Source organism: Cygnus atratus, chromosome 4 (assembly GCF_013377495.2).
Source record: "Cygnus atratus isolate AKBS03 ecotype Queensland, Australia chromosome 4, CAtr_DNAZoo_HiC_assembly, whole genome shotgun sequence".
In the NCBI taxonomy this organism is placed as follows: Eukaryota; Metazoa; Chordata; class Aves; order Anseriformes; family Anatidae; genus Cygnus; species Cygnus atratus.
In genome coordinates, this window is record NC_066365.1 from 9,741,185 (window position 1) to 9,767,407 (window position 26,223).

At 38.4% G+C, this 26,223-nt stretch overlaps 1 protein-coding gene and 1 long non-coding RNA gene across 3 annotated transcripts in view; one reads left to right on the top strand and one right to left on the bottom strand.

The window, feature by feature from the left end:
- GRID2 (glutamate ionotropic receptor delta type subunit 2) overlaps nt 1-26,223 on the bottom strand; it is a 728,283-nt gene that overhangs the window by 59,901 nt on the left and 642,159 nt on the right. Inside the window, exon 14 of the mRNA XM_035541219.2 lies at nt 13,230-13,396. Within this exon, the coding sequence (XP_035397112.2) occupies nt 13,230-13,396 (167 nt within the window). The remainder of the gene's footprint in view (nt 1-13,229; nt 13,397-26,223) is intronic.
- The window catches only part of LOC126913298 (uncharacterized), a 60,949-nt gene continuing 54,522 nt past the window's right edge, over nt 19,797-26,223 (top strand). Inside the window, exons 1-2 of one of the 2 annotated variants that reach the window (XR_007708239.1) lie at nt 19,797-20,137; nt 24,043-24,186. This is a non-coding gene — a long non-coding RNA (uncharacterized LOC126913298). The remainder of the gene's footprint in view (nt 20,138-24,042; nt 24,187-26,223) is intronic. The other variant, XR_007708240.1, reaches the window with a different exon arrangement.

The following is a 26,223-nucleotide window of genomic DNA, read 5'->3' on the forward strand; positions in this document are numbered from 1 at the left end:
TCATTTTCTCTACCATTTTATGTTTATTTACAAGGATTTCAACTTTCTCAGTACAGATAAAATTTCTGTGGGGAAATTATTGGGTGGAATGGTTTAGTAGTCAAGGATATGAAGCCTTCTATTTTGTGTTTATTACCTGGTAAAACCATATATAATTCAGGCAGCAGTAAAGCATGCTGTTATCACGTGTGGATCTTCTTCAAGCTTGCATGCAAAATCTAAGTTCTTAGACTTAGCTTTCTCTTCACTTCATAAAAAGGAAAAACAAACAAACCCACCCATGTTAGAAGGGCCAATAGACAGGCCCAACGTTCAACTGCAAGGCAAATATCTGCCTGCAGGTCCCATCCACAGCATAACATGGCCAGATGACCCGAGATGTGTGGTCAGCCATCACTTCTGCAGCTTGTCTCCCCTGGAGCACTAGGGAAGCTTTGACTAAGCATCATAAAGGACATTAATGAGAGACCATATTTTTTTTAAAACACGACTCAGGGCTCCTTTATAAACTGTTTCCTGCGATAAAATGGACAAGCCACATGCAGGGTTGGCAGACATATGACTGCTATAGCAACTTGCAGAATGACTTCATAGATGTAGAACCATTTATTTTATCAATCATTTTAAATGTCACCTTGTTTATTAAAGAACAAACCAATAATATCTGGAGCTAATGTGAAAGACATGTTATTGATTAAAGTCAAATGATCTACAGCCCCAAATATTTCTGTCACGAAGCAGTATTAGTAACTGATATTTTCTCTGAGCTACAACTACTTCTTCTGTCCACCAGCCTTTCTACCCTCCTTCAAGCATACAAGTTGCAACCATCTGACAGTAATTGCTATGACAACTGATGCTGGTCCCAAGAGTATGGAAGACAATACCAGCAGCAAAATTCAATAAGCAGCGTAATGAAGCAGAACAGATCGTTGGAAGTTTGTTGTGGGTTCATGGTATGGACAGTAAGCAATCTGGAGTATTCCCAGATGTCCTGGGGCTATACATGCTCCAGGCTGGAGCATTCACATATGCTGCTAAGGGTGACCTAAGTGCCCTGAATGGGACAGGGAGATGCTTCAAAGTAACGGAGTATAAGCTTAGAGGAGAAAGCAGAAGGCTGATTGCAGAGGAAGAGTGGTTTAAAAATCAAGCAAACAGATTCACGGACAGTGGGGCCAGAAAGGCCATTACAACACCTCATTCAGCATCCTGTGTGACAAAGGGTTGACTATGTCTTACAGCTGTAGGTAAAGCCAGAGGAAGATTTTCAGAAGAGCAAATCAGGGTTAAGCAGCCTCCTCCCATGCATTTTCAATTTTCTAAGCTTTCAGCTTACCAGCCTTCTTATCCCTGCCACAAAGTAATCATCCAAAGACAAAAATCTAACATGTTCTCACAAAACTGAAAAGAAATAAACACACTTGTTTTTATCTTCTCATGTTCTAATAACTAAGGAAATACCATAATCATAACCATATGTTAACTATATAGCATCATTATAAGGCTGATTTAGGGTTGGCTGGCTGAATTAATTGCATTCCTCACCTCCTCTTAATTCAGACCTTCTTCATTTTATCATGTCTGATTCTGGAACTATTATAAGCATTTCTTTTTTTCCTATTTCTTTCTATCAAATAACAGGTTTCTACTTTCACCTTTAACAAAGATTTCAGTTTAGGAATTCCTAATGACATTTAAGCATCTAGCTAATACTAGTTAATTTAGCTAACTACAGTGTTATCAAGGAACAGACAGGTAACACAAGAGAAATGATCAGCTGCAGTTCTGATTGACAGGGCTATGAGCAATTGCCTCATAATTTCATGATTTGTTCCCAACTCTGAGTTAAAAAATAATCCTATGAATATCGTATTTCCTCCTTCAGGTCTGTGTTACTTCATTCCTTTAAAACCGAGTCCAAGAAGTTGATATTTCTTTGAAAGAAATCCTTTCAGTGGCTCAAGTTCAGAGTGGGTAATAATGCCCCCAACTAGGAAACGATTCCATAGAAAAGTAAATGTTGCCAAGAAAGCTTCTTACAACCCTGCTGTTGAAGCACTATGACTCAAGGCAAGCAACACTAATGCCCAAAATGAAAGCAATGCAGGCTGCTGGAAAGAGCAGCAAACAAATAAGGACATTTCTTGCCCTGATGCAATGTTTACATTAGCACTGGCAGTACAGGAAGGGGCTCATGAAATCCAGTGTCAGGTCTAAAGAGAAAAGTACTTTTGTTCATAGGCAGCACACTGGGTATACTGCTATATCCAGGACCAATAAATCATCAGTTTTATCCACAAGCATCACAAACTGAGTTTTAAGAAAGCATCTCCAAATAGGAATAAACTATCCTGTTTATCCAGGTCAATATATCAATCGAGACCTGCAGCATTTCTTCCGCTGAATAAAGATACCGTGCTATTTACACAGAGATAACCCACACCGTCACTATTAAGATTCAGCCCTGCGATAATTCTAGCTGTAAAGGATCTGCCAGATGTGTATTAGTGATGTAAAGGGATGTAACATTTAAACATTTTAGTAAGGAGCTTATCATTGCCTAGCCAAGATGAAGGGCTAGCATCTCTGTTTTTTCTTCAATTTGGAAAATGATGCTAGTATGTATGGAAGTGCCTGTGGGGACTGGTAAGTGTCTCTGAGTAAGCATCTCTGTGAGCAAGCAAGCAAATCTTCAAAACTGAACCTAAAATGCAGCACTGTGGGAATCATCTTGGTCTGCAGTAGGCTGAAAAGAGCACAGCATGGTCTGCTCCCAGTGCTGCCAGCCCAGGACGTAAGTCTCCTGGTGAGAGCCTCTTCCCCAGGCTTTACTTAAAACATAAGCTAAAACATGATGACAGTTCAGCTCAGCGAACACACAAACAGATCATGCTTCCTCCTAGAAACTGGAATAAAAAAAAATCCTTTCTCCTTCACCGTGACCCAATCCCGGTTTGCCAGTTTTGAGGCACCCCATGGACCCAAAGCTGCCCTTGCCCAGCTCCACCAGCCTGGCCAAAGAGCTCAGCGTTAACTGAAACAGCAGTAGGAAAGCACTGTGGGCAGAAAAGAGGAAAAAGCAAACAGGGAATTTGAAATCAAGCTGGCAGGAGGGAGAGGAAGAATGGGGTGCTGGTGTAGCTCCCTACATTGCAGACTAGGGGTGAACACAGAACATAAATGTTGCTGCCAGCATGGTGATGTACTTATATATACAGCTATAGATATATTTGTTCTTGGATTAAACACCTGCCAATGGTTCTTTCTAAGAGCCTTTATTTTCAAGAGACCTTATGTATTTAACTGGGAGCAAGATTGCTATTAAAAAAAAAAAGTTTTAGGTATTTCTAATTTAAGAGGGACATAAAGAATGAAAACAAACCTTCATTTCCTCTGGCTTTTAACAATGCTTCATTTTCAATTGCTTTTTTTTTCTATGGATTTTACACTTTTCTTCAGATTTATATAAAATGGTGGAAGGATGGAGGGGAATTTGATGCTGAGGGTGAACTCTGATAGCTTTTTGAAAGCTCTGACTGCTGCACAATACATAAGCATGACTGTCAGAGCTAATGCCTTTATGTAGCTTTGTGTAGCACTTCACAGGCAAAAAAAGAGAAAGGAACATAAATTCCCTGTTTCATGGGGATGCTAATCTTGGGCCTAACATCTAAATCATGCCAAAGATATATTTATAGGATTAAATCATCTCATCAGCTAGACCAGTAAAAATCTGGTGTAATTCTCTGATCTGAACATCCATTGCTAATTAAGCAAAGTCCCCCAGAATCCAAGGAAACTAGTGCAGCCAAACGATATTACAAAACATAGGGCAAGCTTCTCAGCCAGTTCAAGGCTCCGCTCTGCATGCTTTCTCCTCCTCTCATATGTCACTCTAGGGATATCCCATGCAAACCCAAGAAAATTCAGTCCCAGGTCAGGAACTTCTAATCCGTGCTCTCAAGGCTGCAAATCCCTCCTTATTATTCTGCTACTTTACAAATATTACTGTAACAGAATTCTTCCCTGTTCCCCCCCCCAAAGTTTATCTGTTCTATGGGTTTCAGATATCTTAAAAGATACTGATGATCTCTTTGGGCATATTTTGGAACCCCATCGATGAAACTGGAGCCAGTGTACCTATTTCACCCTTTTGTATTTGAAACCTTTCTGCTTTGATGAGAGCAACTGCAATATGTAGATATCTACAAAAGCAAGGTAATTCAGTGGCAGCTCTACTTCACTGCTTTGGAAACTTGCTTCTTTTTACCCTCTTCTTTCAGTTGAAGACAACAGTAGTAAATGTAATGCAAAAAAAAAATACTTTTAAATTACAATAAGCATAAAAGGATTATTACCTTTCCAAACAAGTGTGCTTCCCCCAGCATCCTAAACTGGAAGGGCTTAAAGATGGAACTTTCAAAGCCCCTGCATGCATTTAAGCGCATGTGAGAGAGAGATGTTCTCATGTGCCATGATAAATTACTACCAAAAGGACTTAAAGTTAATCAGCAGTGTAAGTACCCTCTCGGTCTAGGCCAAAACCCCTCATTATATTGTGCTGGGACTGTAATGGACTGATTATTAAAATCCTTCTGTTGAGAGTGATCATTAGAGGAATACGATAAAGCATTTGATTAAGAGGAAGTCAAAGTAAGATATACTTTACTGAGTCACTACCAGGAAGCAGAAAAGAGCAATTTTCAATACCTTGAATATCAGCATAAAAAAATAGATATTTCCTGATTAATTTTGTTGTGTGGGATTATAAATCCTGTCTTGAGTTCCTCTTCTCTCCTCTCTCTCTTTATTTTTTTTTTTTGGCAGGTCATTTAAAGGTTCTATTTTCTATTCATTTAGTCTAATTTTATTCTGTTTTATCTATTGTTTTATTGAGCAATTTCATTATTCTGGTTCTGTATAAGACTTTTCCCTTACTCAGGAACTGCAGTCTGTAATAACAGCAATCAAGGCAGTTCATTCTGACAAATGTGTGTCAGAAAAAGACTGCTGTGACTTTGAAATATTGAAAGTGACTGATAACATAATGTGTGAAGCAGAATAAATGCATACAAATGGAAGTTTTAGCTGAGCAGTCAAAGTATGAACTAAATACAGTGTCAGAGCCCTGCACTGAAAGCTCTATGTGCAGGTGGGTACAATGGCAAATTGCTAAATGCACTTTGCAAGTGTTTTATGAATAAAGTGGCAAGCAGAGTTTTTTTTCTCGGCCATACCATCCTTATTTCCTGCTTGCACTTAGCCATAAAGCAGAATGAAGTCATGTTTAAGTACAAAATGTGGCTCTGGAAAGCACTTGGCTTTTATAAAAGTTGTCAGATCTATGACGGCTGGGATCAAGTCCCTGCTTTATTCTGTGCTAATCTAGCTTCACTGGCACTAAAGTAGCACACAAAAGATTGTACAAACAAGAGTCCCAACCATTTCCAGTTGATCCATGTTAGCAAACGTTTCTATCTGGTTTGACTCCTCCAAAGCCTATAGTGCTAAGGGTTGCTTGCTTGGTAGCCCATTCTGAACAAGGTCAATGATAGGGACCTACCTCTTCCTTGCATGTTAATTTAGCAAAGGAAGATACCTCTGCTACAAACCCTGCTGCCACTCTTCCTTGGCTCTACACCCCAGAAGCAAAATTCTTAGCTTGGGTATTGTCATAACCCCACATCATCATACCATCACATTCACTATTTACCAGAGCACTTTTCAGCTTTGAAAACAGGCTTTATTTTCACACAGAAGCCTTTCATTTTTATCTGGAAAACAGGACCAGCTGAAGATTAGCTTTATGGCCCAGCTAAAGGTCAATTACCATCTAAACTAACAAAAAGGGTTAGGAAAGGTCTATTATTCTCCACCATTTTGCTACTCTTGCTCATTTTATCAGAAACCTGTATTTTGTGCAACTTAGGTCAAGAGGCAGTAACCTTTGGCAGGTAGTACTGCCACAGGGGTAGGGGAGCTAAACCCTTTTTTGTGGTTATTATGGTTCTCCCAAAAGGTTGTCACAAAGCCAGATCCCTCTTATTTCCTGGGAAAACTTTGCACTCACTTTCCACCTCAGTTTGAAGTCAAGACTGATGCCCAGTTAAACCTGTTCCCCTCAAGACTGATGGACAAAAGCATAAGAGAAGGTGGTCACAAAAACTGAACGGTACTACAGGAAAGCGTGCATTAACCGCAAACATAACCACTTCATTAGAGATTCATAAAATGGAAAGGTCTCGGAGGGAAGCCACTCACTTTTAGCTTTACTGTCATCAGATTTATAACCAAGAAGTTTCAAATTCTGCAGTCGTGCGCTCACTCTATAAAACTTTAAAACACACGAACAACTCAGCTAACAATAAATGTTACTTCCATATCATTGGTTGAGCAATGCTACTGCCTCTGACTGTACTGCTCGTGCGTCTTTGGTCAGTATGTGGTCATTTTGCAAGACAAGTGTGAGGTAGCTATAGAAATGGACAGGGTTAGTAAGAAATAGTTCACAAAGTGATGTTTACCAGCAATTTAACACATTACACTTAGACTGTTTCTTTGGAGTAGTTCAGGAGTAATGATGGGAAACTTCTATGCATAAACAGCTTGCCTGGCTTGTCTTTCTGAAACTCTGTATGCAGTGCCCTTTCGGAAAGAAAAGAGTAGCAAGGAAAATGAGAATGTGGGGAGGTGTCTTTTTCATGGCACCTCTCTTCCAATGTCCAGCAACTCTCCACATATATTGGATACAGAGCACATAAAGCAGGCAAGCTATTTTTTTGTCACAAAGCAGGCAAGCACTTCTCTGATTTTCATAGCTCAATGCTGTATGAATGCAAGAAGATCTAATGCGTTTCCCTTATGACTTTCCTCCTCATGCTTCATCAGAGTGCTGCTACTTCTGCATCCTGTAACGTACCCCATCAATTAATATTATATTTTAAAAGCCCACTAACCTGCTAGTTGCTGCTATATATTTTCAGGAATACATTTTCCATTATGTGCATGTTATAAACTTCAGACCAACTCCAAAACCTTTTAAACCACCCCATCAGTTAATATTACAGCATACTAAAAAGTTGCTAAAGTGTGTTTCTGTAGGCGTCTCCGTCTCTTTCAACTTCCAACCATGAATCTACCATGGACTTGAGACTTTTAAGGCATGGAGATCTATTGTGGTTTATCTCAGAGGACCTGGGTCAGAAACAAGGAAGGTGGACATGTTTTGAGACCTAGGGCCTAATGCAATTCCTGGTTTCACTCCTGCAAATCTAATGTAGGCAGTTGTAACATAAGGATAGAATATGTTATTTTTTATGACTGATAAATATTACTTTGGTGTGTTAGTAGAGGGATTTTTACTTAACATCCTGCTTATCTGAGAAACTATCTTGTTATTATGTGCTACTCTGAAGTTAACTCTTTTCTTAACAGTGATTATATCTGAATTAATTAATGCTATATCCTCATGTCAAATTGCTCTGAAATCTGGAACTAATTGTCACATTCTCCTTTAATGTAATTTCAGTTATATGAACTTGTGACACGATCTAAGGGCAGGCTCTAAGAATTAAAGATTTCTATTTAAATTCAGAGTTTGCTTCAAGTCCAACGATCCTCCCCATTTGCAGAATTTTCTAATTTTCTGGTAGAATAAAAAGTTCTCGGTGTGTGTGTAGGTGATTTTACTGGCTTCTCTGCTGTATTTTTCTAAGTGTTTTAAATGCAGCTCAGAACAGCATTGCAATTCTAAACAAATAATGGAGGCAAAGCAAACCTGAGCTCTTACTAATGGCATCTACTTACTGTTCTTCAGATGATCTCTGTATTTAATCACAAAAAATCCAATTAGATCATTATGGCCAGCCCTCTACAGGGTTAGGATGTAAACTAAAACTCTTCTTTTACCCATGTCTGGCAAAGGATAAATTAGAAAGTAAGGGATAGTCTCTTAGATTTTCATTGAAAAAATATGTGGGGAGAGGAATTTCCTCAAAGAAAGGGGTACATAGTCCCAAGGACTCAGAAAAAGAAATGAAGGTAGTTGGGAAGGAAGTAATTTTCTTTGCGCTGTAGTCTTTGGACATCAGTGACCTCCAAGACAGAATGAAAACCCGAGGAGAGAGAATTAATAGCGAGGAGACAAGAAGAACACATATTTATGACTCAGGGCAGGAACTTTCTAAAACTCAGGGTTTTGCTGATAAGATAAAAAAGGACATGAAAAAAAAACACATACCATTTATTTAAAGCATACCTCTAATGATTTGCTAAGGGGGAGTCTGAAACTCTACATGATGGCTTTCTCTTTGCCTCCAAAGTTTTGGACATCTGAAAAATGCAATGCTTTCCGCTAGTGAGGTGTCTTAAAGCTCGCTATGGGGAAATCATTACAAATCTCCATTTCGTTTTTTCCCCCAGGACAGAAAGAAATGACTGGCTTCTCTAGATGAAACACAAATTCTCTACTACCCTTTGTGATTTATGCCAAATTAAATCTGAGGTTTCTGCAGAAGCTACATGGTGGCTATACCTTCCATGAAATGTGCCATTGCATACTCGGCCCCTAACAAATGAATACCAGGAGGCGTGTGGCTGTTGTTTCTTCTTTGGCACACAGACAACTTTATGCATCTGGGAACCTGTGCTTGGCCATGGTGAGTGCTGTTTAGGGAAATACAACTGATGAACAATGAGCAAGAATCACATTCTACTTAGCCCTGTGGTCCATTTTGCCTTTTTTTCCCCCTATTGTTCCTGTTTCCTTTTATTTAAAAGTGAAGTCATTGGGGCAGAGCGCACATGGACAGTGTTGGAATATGAGAAATGCAGCACGACTCTGGTTTAATTTCTCAGTGGTACTTGGTTTTGACAGCTTTGAGTTGCTTAAGTGAGAAGCTGGCCTCTGATGAGTGTGAAATTACTGTTCCTTTTCCCTCTGCCTCTAGCATGCTGCCTGGCTGCAGAACAAGCGAGTCCACCAGCAGAGGAAGGGGGACGTGAACAAGATCAGAGAGCTTCCCTACCACCTCCTCCTTGACCCCCTCCAGAAGCCAGCCACCGGTGCAGTGCTCGAGCCATTGCTGCTGCACTGCAGGCAGCACGGGCAGCCTGTGAAGTACGCTGAAAGAGCTTGCAATTATATTTATGCCTTCTGGGGGGCAGTGGAAGTTTTAAAGTTTAGGGCTGAAAAGACTTAATAGGTGTCAAATTTAGTGTCAGCATACAGTTCCTTGTGAATCAAATGACACATCCTCTTCAAGATCTCCTACGAAATTTGGCAGTTCCTATTATTAAAGCCCCTGTCATTACTTTGAAAGAAAAATAGAGAGACATAGAAAACTGACACACTGCATGGAGGCTGCTAGTGCTCAGAAGGTAAAGCCTTAGTGACAAAGGCAAGGAAGGGGACAGCAACCTACCTGAGCACATCAACTGGCTGCCTAATGGCATGGCCAGATGCAGTTGTTAAGATCTCTGACACATGAATGAAGTCATCAGGATCCTATGACAAGTACATCATTCAAATGTTACCCAGAGCATTTCCTATATTATTAGTGCTACTGACACACATTATTTTTGGATGGACTTGAAGGACCTGCTTTCAGAGGCAGCAATAGGCAGAGAGTGGTCACAGCAGCTGCCTGGGACCCCTGCTGGCCACTTCCCCATACCCATTACAGCAAAATGCCAACCTCATTCTGCAGTCCGACCTCTTGCTGTTGCTCATGTCTTTTATTTATTTATTTATTTATTTATTTATTTATTTTTGCCTAGAAGAGATTTTCTGCATATGAAAAAGAAAAGTCTCAAAGATCAGTTTCTTTGCAGTGCTTTCAGTTGGCTACCCTTCCCTTATGATAAACTGTACCCATAGAAAGAGCTTTTTTTAAGGTACATTGATATTGCTCTTTAAATTACATGACTCTTCTTGTCAAAAACTTTGTTCATCTCCAAAATGTTAGATTTCCTTCAGGATGGAGAGAATAACCCTGAACAGGGTTTCAGATTCTCCAGTGTGGCTGGAATTAATTTTTTAACAGTAAAAGTGCATAGTAGCTAAGTTATGTGAATTTTGCCACACCCTTCACCAGTATTTCACTGTTCCCAAGATTGCATTTATAATCAAAATTCTAAGTTTCAGCTGCATCAGTTCAAATACATGGCAGTGCTCACTCCTCTCCCTGAAGGTTGGAGGTATTTCTTTACACCTGTAAAATTATGAACACAAGTGTACTGAGTGTCAGCACTGTCTACGCACCGTGCTCCAGGCACTGCAGCCTGTGTGCCTTGCATGTGTTAATCCCCTATAGAACAGCATAGCAGACATCCCAAACATAGCGTTTGTTTGTAAATCCCAAATGTCTAAACCTCACCACAGTGTTATCATGACTGCAACTCATGCCCTGTAGCCTGGGGAACGAGGGGTGAGTCACCTCTCTATCTCTTTTACTGTTTCTTTGGGAATGGCCTGAATGTTCAGAAAAAGTAATGAAAAGCCTTAAACTCATGCCCATGCTTCCTGCACCGAGACCAAAATCTCCTGTAATCTTGCCAGACCTTTTACAGATGCACCCTAGGGATTTCACGCTATGCAGCTTATGGGTTTATATGAAATTTCATAAAAGAGAAGCCCTGTATTTTCACATAAATATATTTATTTTGGGAAAGATCAAGAAATGCCAATATATTTCAATCCAGTTCCCTACTGCATTAAAGAATGTGAAATATTCATGTGAACATTTGCTAATCCCACCCAGTGAAATCTACTTTCCTCTCTATTTAGTATGCAGGCTGCAGCAGCTGAAGGTTCAGCCTTTTCATTAGGAAAAAAAGTAAGGATGATTTGTGAAAACCACATGGAAGTAATCATAAGGAACGGTAATGAAGAGTTTTTGGAAAAAAACACCTTGTAAGCTACCTTGTAAGCATGATTCCTCTTCCATGTGTTTGTTTCTTATACTGTGCTTTGCAGATTCAAAGTGTAAATTTGTATTTATGGACATAATTACAAGTGCAATATAGTAAGATCTCATAATACAGAAATAAAAATATAAGGGCAGCACAGACATTTGCAGAATATACATCTCTTAATTCTCCATTAGGTAGCATAACTCAAAGCAAATTCCAGTTTCTCTGTTCAGCCATCAGTTTTGATAATGCAACAAGTTATTTTCTCAGCAGTGCTAAGTTTTGCATATCTATCCAGACCCTCTTGTGGTCAAAGATCTCACAAATAATCCCTTTCTTCATCCGGCTGAACTCTGATAACTATGGCAGGAAACTGAAAATGAGGAAGTCTGAGTGCCTACGATCTCTGATTTCACCAGGGAAAAACATCCGACCTTGGAAATTCATTTAAGTCCCTTTATGTTATATATTTTCTTAGTATTAAATGGAAATGGCATTTACTTTCCACTGAGAGATGGTAATATTTAAATAGTGCTTTGAAGGTCCTCAGATAAAAAAGAGTTATATATGTGCAAATTCTTATGCTTCTTTCTGCTTTCCCACACCTTCAAAATATAATACACTGAAATTTTGTTATGAAATAAAATTGTTCTTGGAAATGTCAGGCCTGCACAGACCAATGATCCAGAAGTTGCAAAAGGCATCAGAAGATCAGCCTCTCCACGTGTGGAGTACTGTGATGCAGAAGATAATCTCTTACCAGAGCCAGCTGTGACCATCTCCCCGATGTACTGAGAACTACAATAACTCTATAAATGATGTCAGAAACCATTCCTAAGGGGTGGTTTGGATACAACCATCTTGACTTGCAGAGCGATAGTGGGGCAGACAAGGAAAGCACAGCTGTTCGCCATGCCATGCCACTTGGCAGGTACTTCATATTTAGTAATAATGACACAGTCTATGAAATTCCCCTGTCTTCAAATATTTGTACTCAAGCTTAAATGGGTAATGCTCTGAAGAAGACAACACCTTGACTAACACCTGAGACCTCTAGCAGATGGAAGCATGTCTAGGAAAGATTACAGAAAGAAATTTTGCTCCTTTGTTTTGCATGGAGAACCCGACCAGAGACTTTTAATGGACACCGCCTGGTCATGTCCAGAATATTAAAGCATTTAGTAAATAATGGCCTATAATGCTAATTGTAATACATAAAGCAAATATATGTTTCATTTAAATTAAATTTGTTGTTGATCCTATGTCAGCAAAAACTTCAGCTGAATCATTCCAAAAATACAACATTTTCAAAGAATGTAAGCCTTCCTTATTCATTTAGTATGTTTGAGCAGATATTCAGACACTGATTTCTCTGAATCTGCATACTGTTACTCATTAATTACGTTCTTCTCTATCTCATTCTATGGCCTGAAAGCAGAGGCAAGACCCTGAGTGAAGCATATTAGTATGACACAATGGTTCAGCCACACTAAAAAATTTCATCACAGCAACTGTAAAATTTTTGCTACATGAATCTAATGCAAACCTAAAAATCCTAATGCAAAAAAAAAATAAATTAGAAACTGGGTTGAAAGAATAGGTTCAGAATGAAAAAGAATCATGAGATTAACCCACATCTTCTCCTAACAGTCAGACCACAGATGTACGTGTATTTTTTTATATATATATTTCACACACATCTTGATTTAGGAAACAATAGTGGAATGAAGCATGAATGTTGCAAAGGTGCAATACATAAAATTAATTTAGTACTTCAGTTTCTAGTAGGAACTTAGTACCAGAGGTACATCCAGAGATCTCATTTTTGTAGACCAAGTGATTCATTAGTTTTGGGATCAGCATCAATGCTTTTGGGTTCTAATACAGGTCTTTTCACTGAAACATCAAATATACTTGTTCATCCCTTCAGTTTTTCCATCAGCAGTCAAGTTTACCCTTTTCTCTTTAAGAGAACTCTTCTATAACAGGAAAGGTTGAATAATGTCCATCTAAAACAAATGCACCAACTCTTTTCTCATTTTTCTGTTAATGAAGTTCAGCCTATCTCCTATCTCCTGTTCGTCAAGAGAAACAAAAGCAAACCAAATAAAAGCAACAAGAAGTATTTTTAAAGCAGCTTCTACAAAACTGAACAACCCTGTATCTTTGAGAAAATGAATGCCTGTGCAAGAAATCATGAAATGGATTGTAAGAACAAGATGTTTTCCCTTAGCAGAAAATTAATTTCAAAGAAGGGTCCAGAGCTGAGAGAGACCTTCTCTTAGGACCTGTTTTTCCTTTCACCGAGCACTTACCTCTGTGAGAAAACATCTCGATAAGGGCTGCCATGCTGCAGTGCAATTCCATATCCTCTGTCTGCAACAGTGTTCCCGACCGTGTAAAAAGAGCAATCTCCATCATTGATGGCCACATATTCCAGTACCGCTGCATCCCATACAAAGGCATAGTTCCCATATTTCACCTGCAGTAAACAGAACAAGAGCTTAGATGATGGACTGTTCGGTCCAAAAGGAGGTCAGTGCACCTCAAAAAGGTGGCAGTCTCAGCACAATCTGTTCTTTGAAGAAAATGAAGTTTGGGTGCCCAAGAGCTGTCAAAACCAAACACGCACCATGACTGTTACAACGTGCTGCTTTGGTTGAGCAGCTCAGCAGAAATGGAAGAAAGGTGATCTGTGAATGACATGGCATCACTGAAACAGTCCCATGCAAGAAACATTTACTTTCCCTGCTCAGGGAACGAGAGGAAACATCAAGCTCCCTCCATCAGTGTTAAATTTCACCCCTAATCTTCCACCGAGCTTTTTCTATGAACCATTAAAGCAACCATTCAGTGGGAAGACAGGTATTTACACTGGGAGAAGTGTGGGAGGGTATGTGTGGATATCCAGACTGAAGAGCGCAGTTCAAGACGGTGCACACGTCAGTCATGCTTCACGTTCCCACAGATGGCAGGAGCACCCATTTGTCTTTTGGACTCTGTGAATGACTGTGGATAAGATCACACCAACTAGTTTTTTTCTTTTTTTTTTTTTTTAGAGAGAGAGTGTTTCTCTCAGCTAGAGCCAACATGAAGGATTTTATATATCTTCAAAGATTTTTGTACAGCAAGAGCATGTAAGTCATTCTGCTTGATTAAGATAAATCCAAAACAACTCATTATCTCTATAGGCTTATGAAGTAATATTTTACCATCCATTACATTTGAAACAAATCTAGATTTTTTTTTCTTAATTTAAATATATGGAACGTGTACAATATTTTAAAATGTATTCAGAAAAAAGCTTTTAAAAACAGAAATGTGATCTAAATAAATCCTCTTCTATTTCAGTGAATTTTCACTTTCCAGTTTAGACACGTTTCTCTAAAAACAAACAAACAAACAAACAAACAAAAACAACAACAACAACAACAACAACAAAAAAACACAAATCTCTCTATATGTTGTACCAGAACGTTTACCAGTTTCCTGCTTTGTTGGTCTCTGTGTTAGACATGAAGAATCACTTTGCTTTTTTTTTGACTCTCTGCTTGGCTTCACTCAGAGTTTTCCCTATGCCATATTAGCCAGCTATGCTGTAAAACCAGGCTCAACCCATTGACTTTGTACATCTAATGGGAATAAATATGTGACAGCTAAGTGAAAAGTAAACAACACACAAAAAGGCCATCTGGGGCCAGGCAATCCAAAGAGAATTCAAAACCCAGTCAGCATATCAAGATAAGCAATGTCAGTACATCATCTAGATTAGTCTTTGACAATGTAGATTATGTTTTTAAAGACTGTTTACACATAAAAGTTACTGAAGCAAGTCACACCGGCTGCTTGCTCACAAGATGCAGTGCACAAGGAACTATTGCATTTGGGACACATTCCTTTTCATGCATAATCAATCTGAATTAGACACTGCAGGCCTGGGAAGGGAATGCTTCCTATTTGCATTTGTAGACATGGTAGCAGGAGGATTCGTGTAGATGTTGGAGCAGTATTATCTGTGGACTCTGAGTGATTGGCAGGATAAAAAAAAGTGTTTTCAAAATACATACACATATTAATGCAGGACTGGGTTTGTTTTAATGTTCAGGCTCTGAAAATGGTTAAGAATGCTCTTTTGTCTCTCACTGGAGGTTTAGGTCTATCTATATGGCCAGGGCATAAAGGATACAAGTAACCTCATTGTTAATAAACAATACAACTTGTATGCTTATCCTAAAGGCACCACAACTCACAGAGTGCTTACTAGCTTCATTTTGTGCCAGTGCACTTACTCTGATCTTCCTAAAGGCACCACTTGGCTAAGAAATAGAGAGCATGAGTGAGAAAAAAGTGCTTTCGGGGAGCATTTGAAAGGATAATGACTCAGTCTGAAAGGATCATGGTGTGCAGGCAGTAAGGGAGGGAAATAGGAGGCAAGAGCAGACGATCAGAAGTGGGGAAATAAATTATGAAAAGGATCAGATGGACTTTCCACACAGAAGAATTAAGAAAAAGTATGGTTTAAAGAGATGAGCAGTTTTACATATAGGTAAATAACCTTTGAGGTGATGACAGGAGCAGAGGGGTATGTTTTGACACCTGCTTTTGTCATACCTCACCCTTTTAACATCCTATGACACTGAATTCACATAAGTGCTTGTAAAAAGACTTATCAGCTGCTCAGCTGGTCAGGAAGAATTCTCTTGATTTGGCTGCGTTGCTGTAAAACAACTCAGTGAGAATATATGAAAGTGGTAAAACTGCTTACTGTCAATAATATCTGTGATGAAGTGTTATATATAATATCCTTAGAGGAGACCTGATAATATCACAGTTCAGGGTAACATAAAGATATTACTTCTCACTGGTAAGATCACAGTGAGTCTTGGTTAAAGCACATGAGGCAAGAGAGATTGAAGAGCCAGATGGAATCATCCCAACCGTCTACCTTCAACATGATTGATCCATGCAGCAAAATACATTTTTTTAAGCATTTTTGCCCCTTTCATTTACAAATCTATGGAATTCAAATCCATACTGCAAACGTAAGTTGCAACAGCTAGGCATGTAATCATTTCCTTTATTCAACTACTCCTCAGTCTAACAAGTTTTAATGATATTCACCATATTTATTTTTACTTTTTTTTTTTTTTTAAATAATGTTTCGTCACTCATACTCTCTGAGTTATTTTTCCTTGTGCAGTTCTAAATACTCTAATTTTGGTGATGACATCTTTTAATTATTGATCAGCTTTTCCATTACTTAGTAAAGCTGGATATAGCTAATAGAGCTTTCTTTAATTTTTTCTTGCAAATCAATCATTTCAGCCCTCCCATTAGCAGTAATACTACTTTTGAACTACCTCCAATTCATAATTTTCATATGAGGAAAAAAAAGTCATGTCTTGCTAAGAGACAACCAGGGTGGTCTAGCAGCTCAAGAGGAATCTTTAGCATATACGTCTTCTGAGGTTCACAGCATCAACCACCTGTCCATGGATCTTCCACACTGCTTCAGCCTTGCTTTTAGCCTAAAAATCATAGAATCATAGAATACCCTGACTTTGAAGGGACCTACAAGGACCATTGAGTCTAACTCCTGGCTACATGCAGGACCATCCAAAAATCAAACCAAAGATCTAAGATTAAAATCTTGCTGGTGTACAGCGCATGTTGAACACTGCTGATGTTGTACAGATTTGCACCTACAGAGAGTAGGTAGCTATAGACTGAAAAAGCGGATGATGCTCAGGGAGGAGGAAGAACAGAATTTCAGAACAAAAAGGCAGCTAAAAACTTATGCCCCTCACTCCCTCCTGCTTTCTATGAGAAGCGCATATTTTTTAGCTTTCCAATAGCAACGCTCAAGACTTCCACTTTGGACCTCAAAATAAATAACAAGAATTCCAGCTCTGCATTATCAGAAAAAGTTAAAGAGCTTATGGTCAGTCAATTATGGGGGCTAGACAAAAGCAAAAAAGAAAAGGCTTTTTGTAACTGGTGGCAGATCTCCATCTCCCATTCTCAGTTTCCACACCATTATGTTGACATCTTGAGTTGAGATAATAACATTTCAGGGTGGTGGCAAACCTGAATGCAGTTTATTCAGCACAGGATGGCTGGGGAGGCATTTGTACAGGGGCAGCATATTACTATTCAGCAGCCACCCCTGCCTTGCAGCCTGCCAGGACACGGAGAACTGAGCTTTCCAGCAGTATATCCCCCGCGGCATCCTGCCTGTCAGCACAGCAGAGGCTAAAAAGGTTTTGGACTATCTGATGACTATTGCCATAAAAACAAAAGCAGAGGAAAATTAAATCTCTTAGTTGTTCATAAGGGTATTTTGAACTCATGAGCTATGCTGGTCATTAAGTGAAACCAGGAGGTACGGATGGTAACAGGCAAAAATACTTGACTTCACCTTATGGTTTTGTGAACTATTTCAAAGGAGTTACTGTAAAGAGAGTTGTTATAAAGAATAGGGGTCATCAGCACATAGATGGTAAAACTATTTCTCTAAGGCTATTCTATTTCTGTTTTCTATCACTGCACATTTGCTGGGTTTTTATTTGCTGAAGCCCTGGTCTGTAGATATTAGTGGAAATTTATCCTCGATGACTCCACCAAGAACCAGTTGAATTATACTAGGAAAGCATTTAAAGCCATTACACTGTTGTATATGCACATATTTTATGCCAACACTGATGTGAATAGTATTTCTTCTCACAGCTAACCCATTCATGAAGAGTAGGATGAATAATGGATTTCTGTACCAGCATTCTATAAATACATTTCCGAGTCTAAAAAATTATAAATTTCAGGAAAAATAATTGTAAGTAAACAGCAAACAACTACTACAATTTTTCAGACTTGAATTCTTGGACAACATCTTTTCTGTATTTCATATTCCTCTTTAAAAGAAATACAAGGGATCCTCATGAAGGAAAAATATGAAATAAGGAGCAGGATAAACAGAAATGGTATTTATTTTTCCTATACACCTCTTTTAAATATTTAATTATATGTAATTGTGTTACCTACTATAAAAAGAGAACAAAACAGCATTTAAGGCTGGGGAAATCTTAAGTTCAAGATTCATCTGATTCCAATTATATGAATTTTCTGAGAGAAAATCTGAAAGTGGTAAGATAATGCTGACTGGGCCATTTTCTGAGTATCCTGTTCCCACATGGTGGTGATGCTTTCCGTGTGCATCTCCATCCCGAGGCAGGCACCATCCTTCCCCTCACACCACTGTGAACCATTCTCTGCCTACAAAGTTGTCAGCTGTCTTTTAGCCAAGAACACATGAACAGAAACAGACTCCTCCGCTGCATACAGCAGCAGTAGCTCCAGCTCTGACCTAAAAACAATCAAGGACACTGATTAATCACCTGCTTCATGTGGTACATTCAGTGGCACTCGTTACACATACTCCTCTGTTGACCATTCCACTACACTGACTACACGGGAAAAACACCACCAGATGCTGCTAGTCCTATGCTTATCACTGTGAACCTGAGACTTTGGCACATATAAATACTAAGTTTTCTAACAATTTTTGCATTTTTGGTATGTAAGCAGCAGCTGCAGACTGCAGAGGGCTGTGCTTCATTCTGCACAGCAGCCTTTTGAAGGCTCTTATTATGAGGAAAGAAAAAAGGGAACAAAAGCAAAAGAAAATTTGCAAATATGTAAGTGAGAGCTAATATACATAATGTGGATATTGTGCTCTGAAATGGGAAAAGGCAGAGATAAAATTTATGGTGGAAACTTAAATCAGGATTTTTGTGTTACCAGATGTTGCCAAATAACTAGATGGCATCTGCAATTAAATATTTTATTTAATTATTATTTTTTTTAAGCAGAAGGGACTGGAGACTCATTGATCTCCATAATCCTCCAGCAAAATGAAGTTGCTGTTTATCAGGCTGAAGCAGAAGTCAGATCTTCTGCCTTCAGAGAAATTCCAGTTTGTTATTTTATTTTCCTTCAGGAACAAAGATTTCAAACCTTGGTCTTGGTTCACAAAGGGAACAATTTCTGGATTATCTCTGTTTGGATACCTGTGAAATAAAATCTCACATTTCAGTTTTGTAGAGCCAAACCAAACCCACTTATTTAGCACTCTTTCCAAATTATTATAGTTTTTAACTACAATGTAGCAGCTTCTTGCCACATACTCCCCCATAGGATGGCATCAGTGGCTGACCTACACAACTTGAGTGTAACGCAGTCATGCAATCAGAGAAGAATAAAATGAATCTGTTAGCTCCCTGCAGTACAGGTTGGGATTTGTAGCCCCATGATGGTATTAGAGCACAGAATAAAATTTCCTATGCACATAAAACTCTATTTAGTCATCAAGGCAAGCATCTAATTAAATAATAAAAATAATAACAACAATAATAACAACAACAACAACAATAATAAAAACAACTTCAGGATGTCATTTTGCAGTGTCCATAGAAAGCTATTTAAATTCAAGGGTCACTGTTTGACAAATACCAAAACTTATTCTCTGTATTTAATCAAACAGAAAAGTGCAGAATCATTTCTAAAAGCATTATTGAGCTTAGTGGCCAAGAGTGAACAGCAGCAGGAAATGAAACTTTGGGGAGCTAAGGGAAAGAAAGAAGAGGTTAGAAATCCCAACCTCATCTCCTCTTCTGTATGAAGTTTATCTTTCATTACACTGGCATATCAGCTTCAGTGGCATGTCTATTTTCTCCAGATAAAACTTCATCAGGAAAAGCATTAATTTCTTTTATGCAACCTGCCACCAACTTCTTGAGAAGAGCCTCATCATCACGTGTATTTTTGTTACAGTGGGCAGACCTAGAGTAATTCATCTGGAATTAGAAGAATTACTGAGGCCTGAGAGCACTGTAATGTGAGAGAGCCTTTGTGTTAGACTGGTTTTCCTGTGCTCAATGCATTCATATTTTTCCATTGCAATTAAATGCATCTTGAAAGATAATAACCAGAGCAAAATAGAGCGGAGGCCAAAGGTCCAATTTCTAAATGTGGTCGGAGAACAGAGTCAGCCACTTCTCCAGGTTATCTCAGCAAAGCACTAAAAAGGCAGTGGATCACTCTGCTTGCTGTCATGCAGCTGAACCACAGATTCATTACAGCTACTGTTAATTTCAGATGGGAGGGAAACAGGAGAAAAAAAAACAAAACACAGAGAAAATAAAGAACCAGCAAAGCAGACCTTTGAAAGGTAAGGAAATTATTTTTTTTCATACCAACTTCTCCTTTATTTTATGACAATTTAATGCTGCAGATACTACTGGAGGCTATTTTAAGCGTATCACCAGCAAAATTCATATGCAGAAATGACATGAAAGCATTTCAGGTTCCTCAAAGACTTCGATCTGTGGTAGCCAAGCGGCAGTCCCATTAATAAGACAAATTTAAATCAAATGTTTTCCCTTTTTGATATACTTGCATTTATATAACCAAAGACTTCCTGTTTTGATATACTTGTGTTTTTGGGTCAGCTAATCTACAATGAAATTACATTTAAATGTGGGAGCGTACACAGATCAGTCCTTTTCATCTGGGTGAAAAAGTAAAATTCTGTGGATTAGAGTAGCAGGAAGAAGAAAAATGCAGTTGAATTTAGAAAAGCAGCATCTCTATCTGAATTAAATCAATCCAGCATGATGCTACCTGGAGGCTCCTTATTGTCCCAAACTTGGGTACACCACTCTTTAGAATAGAAGCAGAGTCAATATCACTGTAATTCTACTGTAATGTAGACAGCATTTCTTATTCAAATAAATACCTTTTGAATACCAACTGAGAGGTAAAAAGTCATCAGAAGTCAAGAAATTATTCATCAACACCATTCTTCATCTGAAAAAGTACCTTAACCACAACATAATTCTTTGCAAAAACACCTATTTTACTAAATAATCCTCCAGTAAATTCTTATTTGAAAAAAAAGTTTGTATTTTTCAATTTAGAAACTTATTTTAAACTAATTTTATTTTATTATTTTTTTATAGAGATATATATTATTTGTACAAGAGTTCTGGCCACTTCCAGAGTGGTATTAGGGTTTAGGACGTTCCACAACTCATGCAAAAGAATTTGCTACCTATCTTCTTTTTTTTGAACCATTTTATACTTCTGTCTTTGATAGGGATCTCCTGCCTAAATTTGGATGGAGCCAGTTGCGCACTGCAAATCTCAACACAATCTTTTGAAGCTCCAAAAGAAATGCTTCACAGCATTCCTTTTCTTTTCCCCCTTTGATATTTCATTGCACAACAGTTTAACATGTTTCCCTGTATTTTGGTAGGAACAGAAAGGAACAGGCTTGGATCACTCAGCTCAGTGCTTCCACATTACTGTGTTTTCATGTAGACTTTGGTGGGCTTGAAAGCCACTTCTTCCCCTGGAAAACCTCCATGAAGCCATCGTTCTTCTTCTTCAGTAACTCTTCCCCTTAAGCACAGTGGTTCACGTGGCTGCCTAAAGCAGCAGCCTGTGATTTCCCATCCCTATAGAATTAACAGATACTGAGATGTGTCGCAAGTCCTCAACATTTCTACTTCCTGTCAATACCTGCTATTTCCATTGTCCTGAGAGTTCAGTAAGGGCCACCACTGGGCATCTTTAAGTGTTTTTTTCAGATGGCTGTAAACTTAGGGTCCTGCACTGAGCAGTGTCACAGAGAAGTTTCTGCCCTACGGTGTTTCCAGTCAAAGCAAACATTTTAAGCCCAAACAGGTCTCCTGCAGGCAGGGCAGTCCCTTCTGTCCATGCAGCCTAGAAGATGATGGATGCTGCACAAAAAAATGTTCCCTCGTCCCTGGGTCAGTGTGTTGTTATTCCTTCAGCATGTGGTTTCCTAATGCCACCACACTGCTCCCTGTCACCAGCTTGTCAGCTCTTTAGTGGCCCCCTCCTGAATGGATTTTAATATACTGAACTCTAAACACACAGGAAAAGAAAATGTTATAGATCTGAGCTAAGATTTTCCATTTCTTTTGCATTTTACTATTAGAACCTATGGAAAACAGTAGGAGCTGCAGAAAGATGAACACCAGTGCACTGTCATCTTTTTACTCGTCAGACTGCCTGCTTGCTCTTACTATGCAGACAACTGAGAAGATGACAAGACCCAACAAATTGTCATGCGTAGTCCCTGTAGTTATCTTAAAAGCTAGCTCCTCTCTGCAGTTGCCTGCCCTGCAGCAAGCTGTTGGGGGGAACAGGGTGCCAGGGTAAAGAATAGAGAGAGCATTCCCTATGTATGTAGTGGTCACAGCACTGAGCCTGACAGAATTCAAGAAGCATTTGGACAACGCTCTCAGACACATGATCTGACTTCTTTATTTATTTTTTTGGGGGGTGGTCCTTTGGGGACCCAGGAGTTGGACTCGATGATCTTTGTGGGTCCCTTTCAACTCAGTTATTCTATGATTCTATGAAAATACTTACAGCCTTTGCCTTGAAGTGTACACAACTTAGTTCATCTCTGGCTATAACCAGTGCAGTCATTTCCTCTTATCCATGGCTATAGCATTCATTTTGCACACCTTTGTAAAGGATGAATGAAGTACAAGACATGGATTCCCATTATATTTGTCTCTGATTCATCCTGACCTGCCCCCATGGGATAGGTGAGATGCCAGAAAAGAGTTTACCATTAACAGATCTTAAAAAAATAAAAATAAAAAAATTAAAACAATCACTCAATTCTGTATTGTGCTGGAGGACTCAATCGGGACTGATATTTTTCATGAAAGGTTTCTGATCCCTCCACTCTCCTGAAACAGCAATTCTTGGGCAGTACACTTGATGCAAACTTAGAGGTGTAAGTTAAACACAGAGCCTTGATGAAAATGTTAAATGGAACTGGATGCAAAACAGGTATCTCTTTTACGATTTTCCCTTCCCTTCCCTTCCCTTCCTTTCCCTTCCCTGATGGAATATATTTTATTGATGTCAACCTGACTTACTTTTCCCTACAATTGACTAACAACTAAAAATGGAAAATATCTGGATCAAAACTTAATACTTCAATACAAAATATTCTACTAGGGCATCTTGGTAATTTTGGAGCTTTTAAAGAGAAAAATAAGCAATAATGTTTTGTAAAAATATCTTCTTCCTCATACTGTTTCAGTTACTGTAATACTCCAGTGGATAAATCCATAATGACAATTCTGGTTTACTTGATATATATTTGCAGGCATCTATATAAACAGAATCATTAATACAATAAGCAATTGTATTTCCTGTTTCACTCTAGATTTCATAGGTCTGGTCATCATGGCAACTTTTGTCTCCTTATGTTGTGCTTGAGTCCCCAAGATTCAAACTTGGACACAATCTGCTGTGAAATCTCATCAGATCATAAACAAGAAGAATTGTTTAGTAAAAATAATGCAATTAGTCAGCCAGTCTTACTTGTTTTCTTAATATGAGTTTGATGTGTATACCGTGTGTCACTGGTGTACTTTTGAAAAATATAATACCATTGGGTTATATTCAAATACTTGTTCCTACCACATAAATAAAAATACCAACACATCTTTAATCAATGAGTTAAAATATTCAGGAAATGGAAAAAGCGATGGCACACATATTTTTCAATTTTAATTGCTATGATACAATGCAATCAGCCGATTTGCCTTCTTAAAATGAAGTAGCATTTGACCTAGAATTAGGATCATCAGCTGAGATTTTCTTTGGTACACACAGTACTTGCAAATCAGGTTTTTGTGCACACAGTGTGGACAGCTTAAGTGCCCAGCTAATCATGTGCACCAGTACGTATCTTCCTTGAGTGCATGAAATCATTTCATTAGTTAACACTAAACAACAGGGAAGGAAAATGAAAAAAACAAGCAATAGCATCATAAAATCATCAACTTGACATTCTAGTGTTTCATCCAATGTGCAGCAGATATCATCTAGCATCTGTGAGGGGACTGCTTGAAAAACGCCACTGCCTTGTTAGGAGATGTAATCTTATTTATTCACTGTCTTATTAATTTTACTGAAAAAGAAATTGGACCTTGACTATAAGAAGAATGAATATCTAAACTGATAGTTAATTGTTAATCACTCATATCATAAACTAATTCAAAAATAATTTCTATTTCACAGAACTATGCTATGAGGGGGATAGGACACTGAACACATATATATTCATTGCATTGAAGAACTGAGCTTTTTCTCTGGCTTTGGAAGAATCAGAGAGAAGCTATGGTATTTCACTGTGTCTGGAACATGTGAGCTGCCAGCCCAGAGGTGAGGGTGAAAAAAAGGCTCTATGTGGCTACCAAAACAAAACAAAAAAAAATTGACTTGCCCAGGTCTATTGCACTGTAATGCTCCTGCTTCTTTCAGTTGGTATGGATTTCTAAATGGAAGACAATGAATTTTCTTCTTCACTTGCTTAGGAAAATATTAGAGGATGCTACACAGCTTCTCACAAATCGGTGCTAAATGCCTGACCAAGTGTTCAGGAAAAGCAGCTTTGTTACTGCGTGCATATGCACAACCACTGCATATGTGGGAACAGCATGGTCTGCACATGTGCCCAGACAAACAGCTGCACAGCGCTTGTGCACAGAATATCTCCTTTCTCTGTTCAGTTATATCAACATCATATGCAGCACAATTGTGCACATGTGGGCTGTTGTTCTGAAAATGTGATCCCTTCAGACACAAATGGAAGGCATAAATCCTACTGATGGACATCTGCATCAAATCCAATGTAGCATCTTTGTTGCTGTCTCATTCATGTTAAGTTTTGGAAGACAAGTTTTACAAGGTGTATATAACAAAGCACAGGAAATATGATGCCAGGAAAAAATATCCTCTCTAGTCTTATGTATGACATATCTATGAAAAGCACATTTCAGGGTAGCTGAAGAAGATAAAAACAAAGTAATATTTTCTCTAGTCTCTTTTGATTTCTTTTTAGTTATTGATATTCTTTTTGTCATGTTTCAAAATATTCAGAGACCAATAATGCAGGTTCAATGGGAATCTAAGGCCCAGTACAGCACCTACATTTGGCAGCTACTGGATAAATAATTGTTCAATGGATTTACTCTGCATCTACGCAAGCTTAGCAGAGCTAGGCCTAGCAATATTCTAGCTGAATTAACCGAGAGATAAAACACAGACCTGTAAAAAAATAAAATACAGCAAGAGCATAATAGAAATTTTAAAAAAGCTACAGAATGACTATAATATGATGCAGATTAAATCAAAACCACAATCACATAATGTACATAAAACTTGTCACGGCACGTTAGAAACACCTCATAGCTTAAAAATTTTATTGAGTAGTAATAACTAAAATGTGCTGAAAGTGGTACAGAATGTGTGCAAAATAACTTGTGAAAGGATACAACACAATTTGATGTAGTGTCTGCCAAAAAGTATGCAAAACTCTACCGGAACAAAAGAAACTCATCAGGCCTAGGAGTCCTAGAATGGAGTTCAAAGCAAACCTTCTGTCAGTTTCTCTGGTTTTGGATGTAATTTGTCTCCATTCAGCTAGGAATGGATCTGGATGTTATGTACCAAAATACTAAAGTAACTCTTGCTCTTATGAGATTTCCCTTTCATGACTTGGTTCATGAGGTCTGGAACAGTCAAGTCAGCTTCCGAATCAGTGGGTGTAAATACAGAGTTGTGTTTTACCTACTCCCTTCCATTAAATGTCTTTTTGATTTTGCAAAAACACAATCACAGCTGATAATGTGGGGAGACTCCACACCAATGAATGAGAGGGCATATTCAGAAGTACAGTTCTCAAAATCAAGATGATTATTGGCATCTATGGAAAGACAAAAGAATACCTTGAATATTTTCCACAACTTTTGTCATTCCGAAACATATGTTATATATTATTTTAGCCAGAATTTTGTTATGAGCTCTTCTGATTTACTTTTATGTATGTGTACTTTGATTCCTTTCCGTGATCTCATATCATGTTCTATTTTTTTGTTTTCCTGCTCTCTGTTGTGTTCCATCTGCTGCTCACTTTGTTAAATCCAAAATGATTTAATATTCAAGCTAATCAAGAATAACATGCTGTTTAAAGAAAACCATCTCCTTCATTTAGCTTCCAGCACAACTATAGGATAAGCCAAGACATTCAGTTTAATAATAGAATCATCTGAAGGACTGAGAGCATTTTGCAGACGTTCATTAATTGATGCTCACATTTCCTTGCATTCCCGCCTTTATTGCTTATACCTGCCCAATGTGCACCGACATTATTGTGTGTTTTTTCCAGGCTATGCTGTGAATTGCAACATTTAGACATGT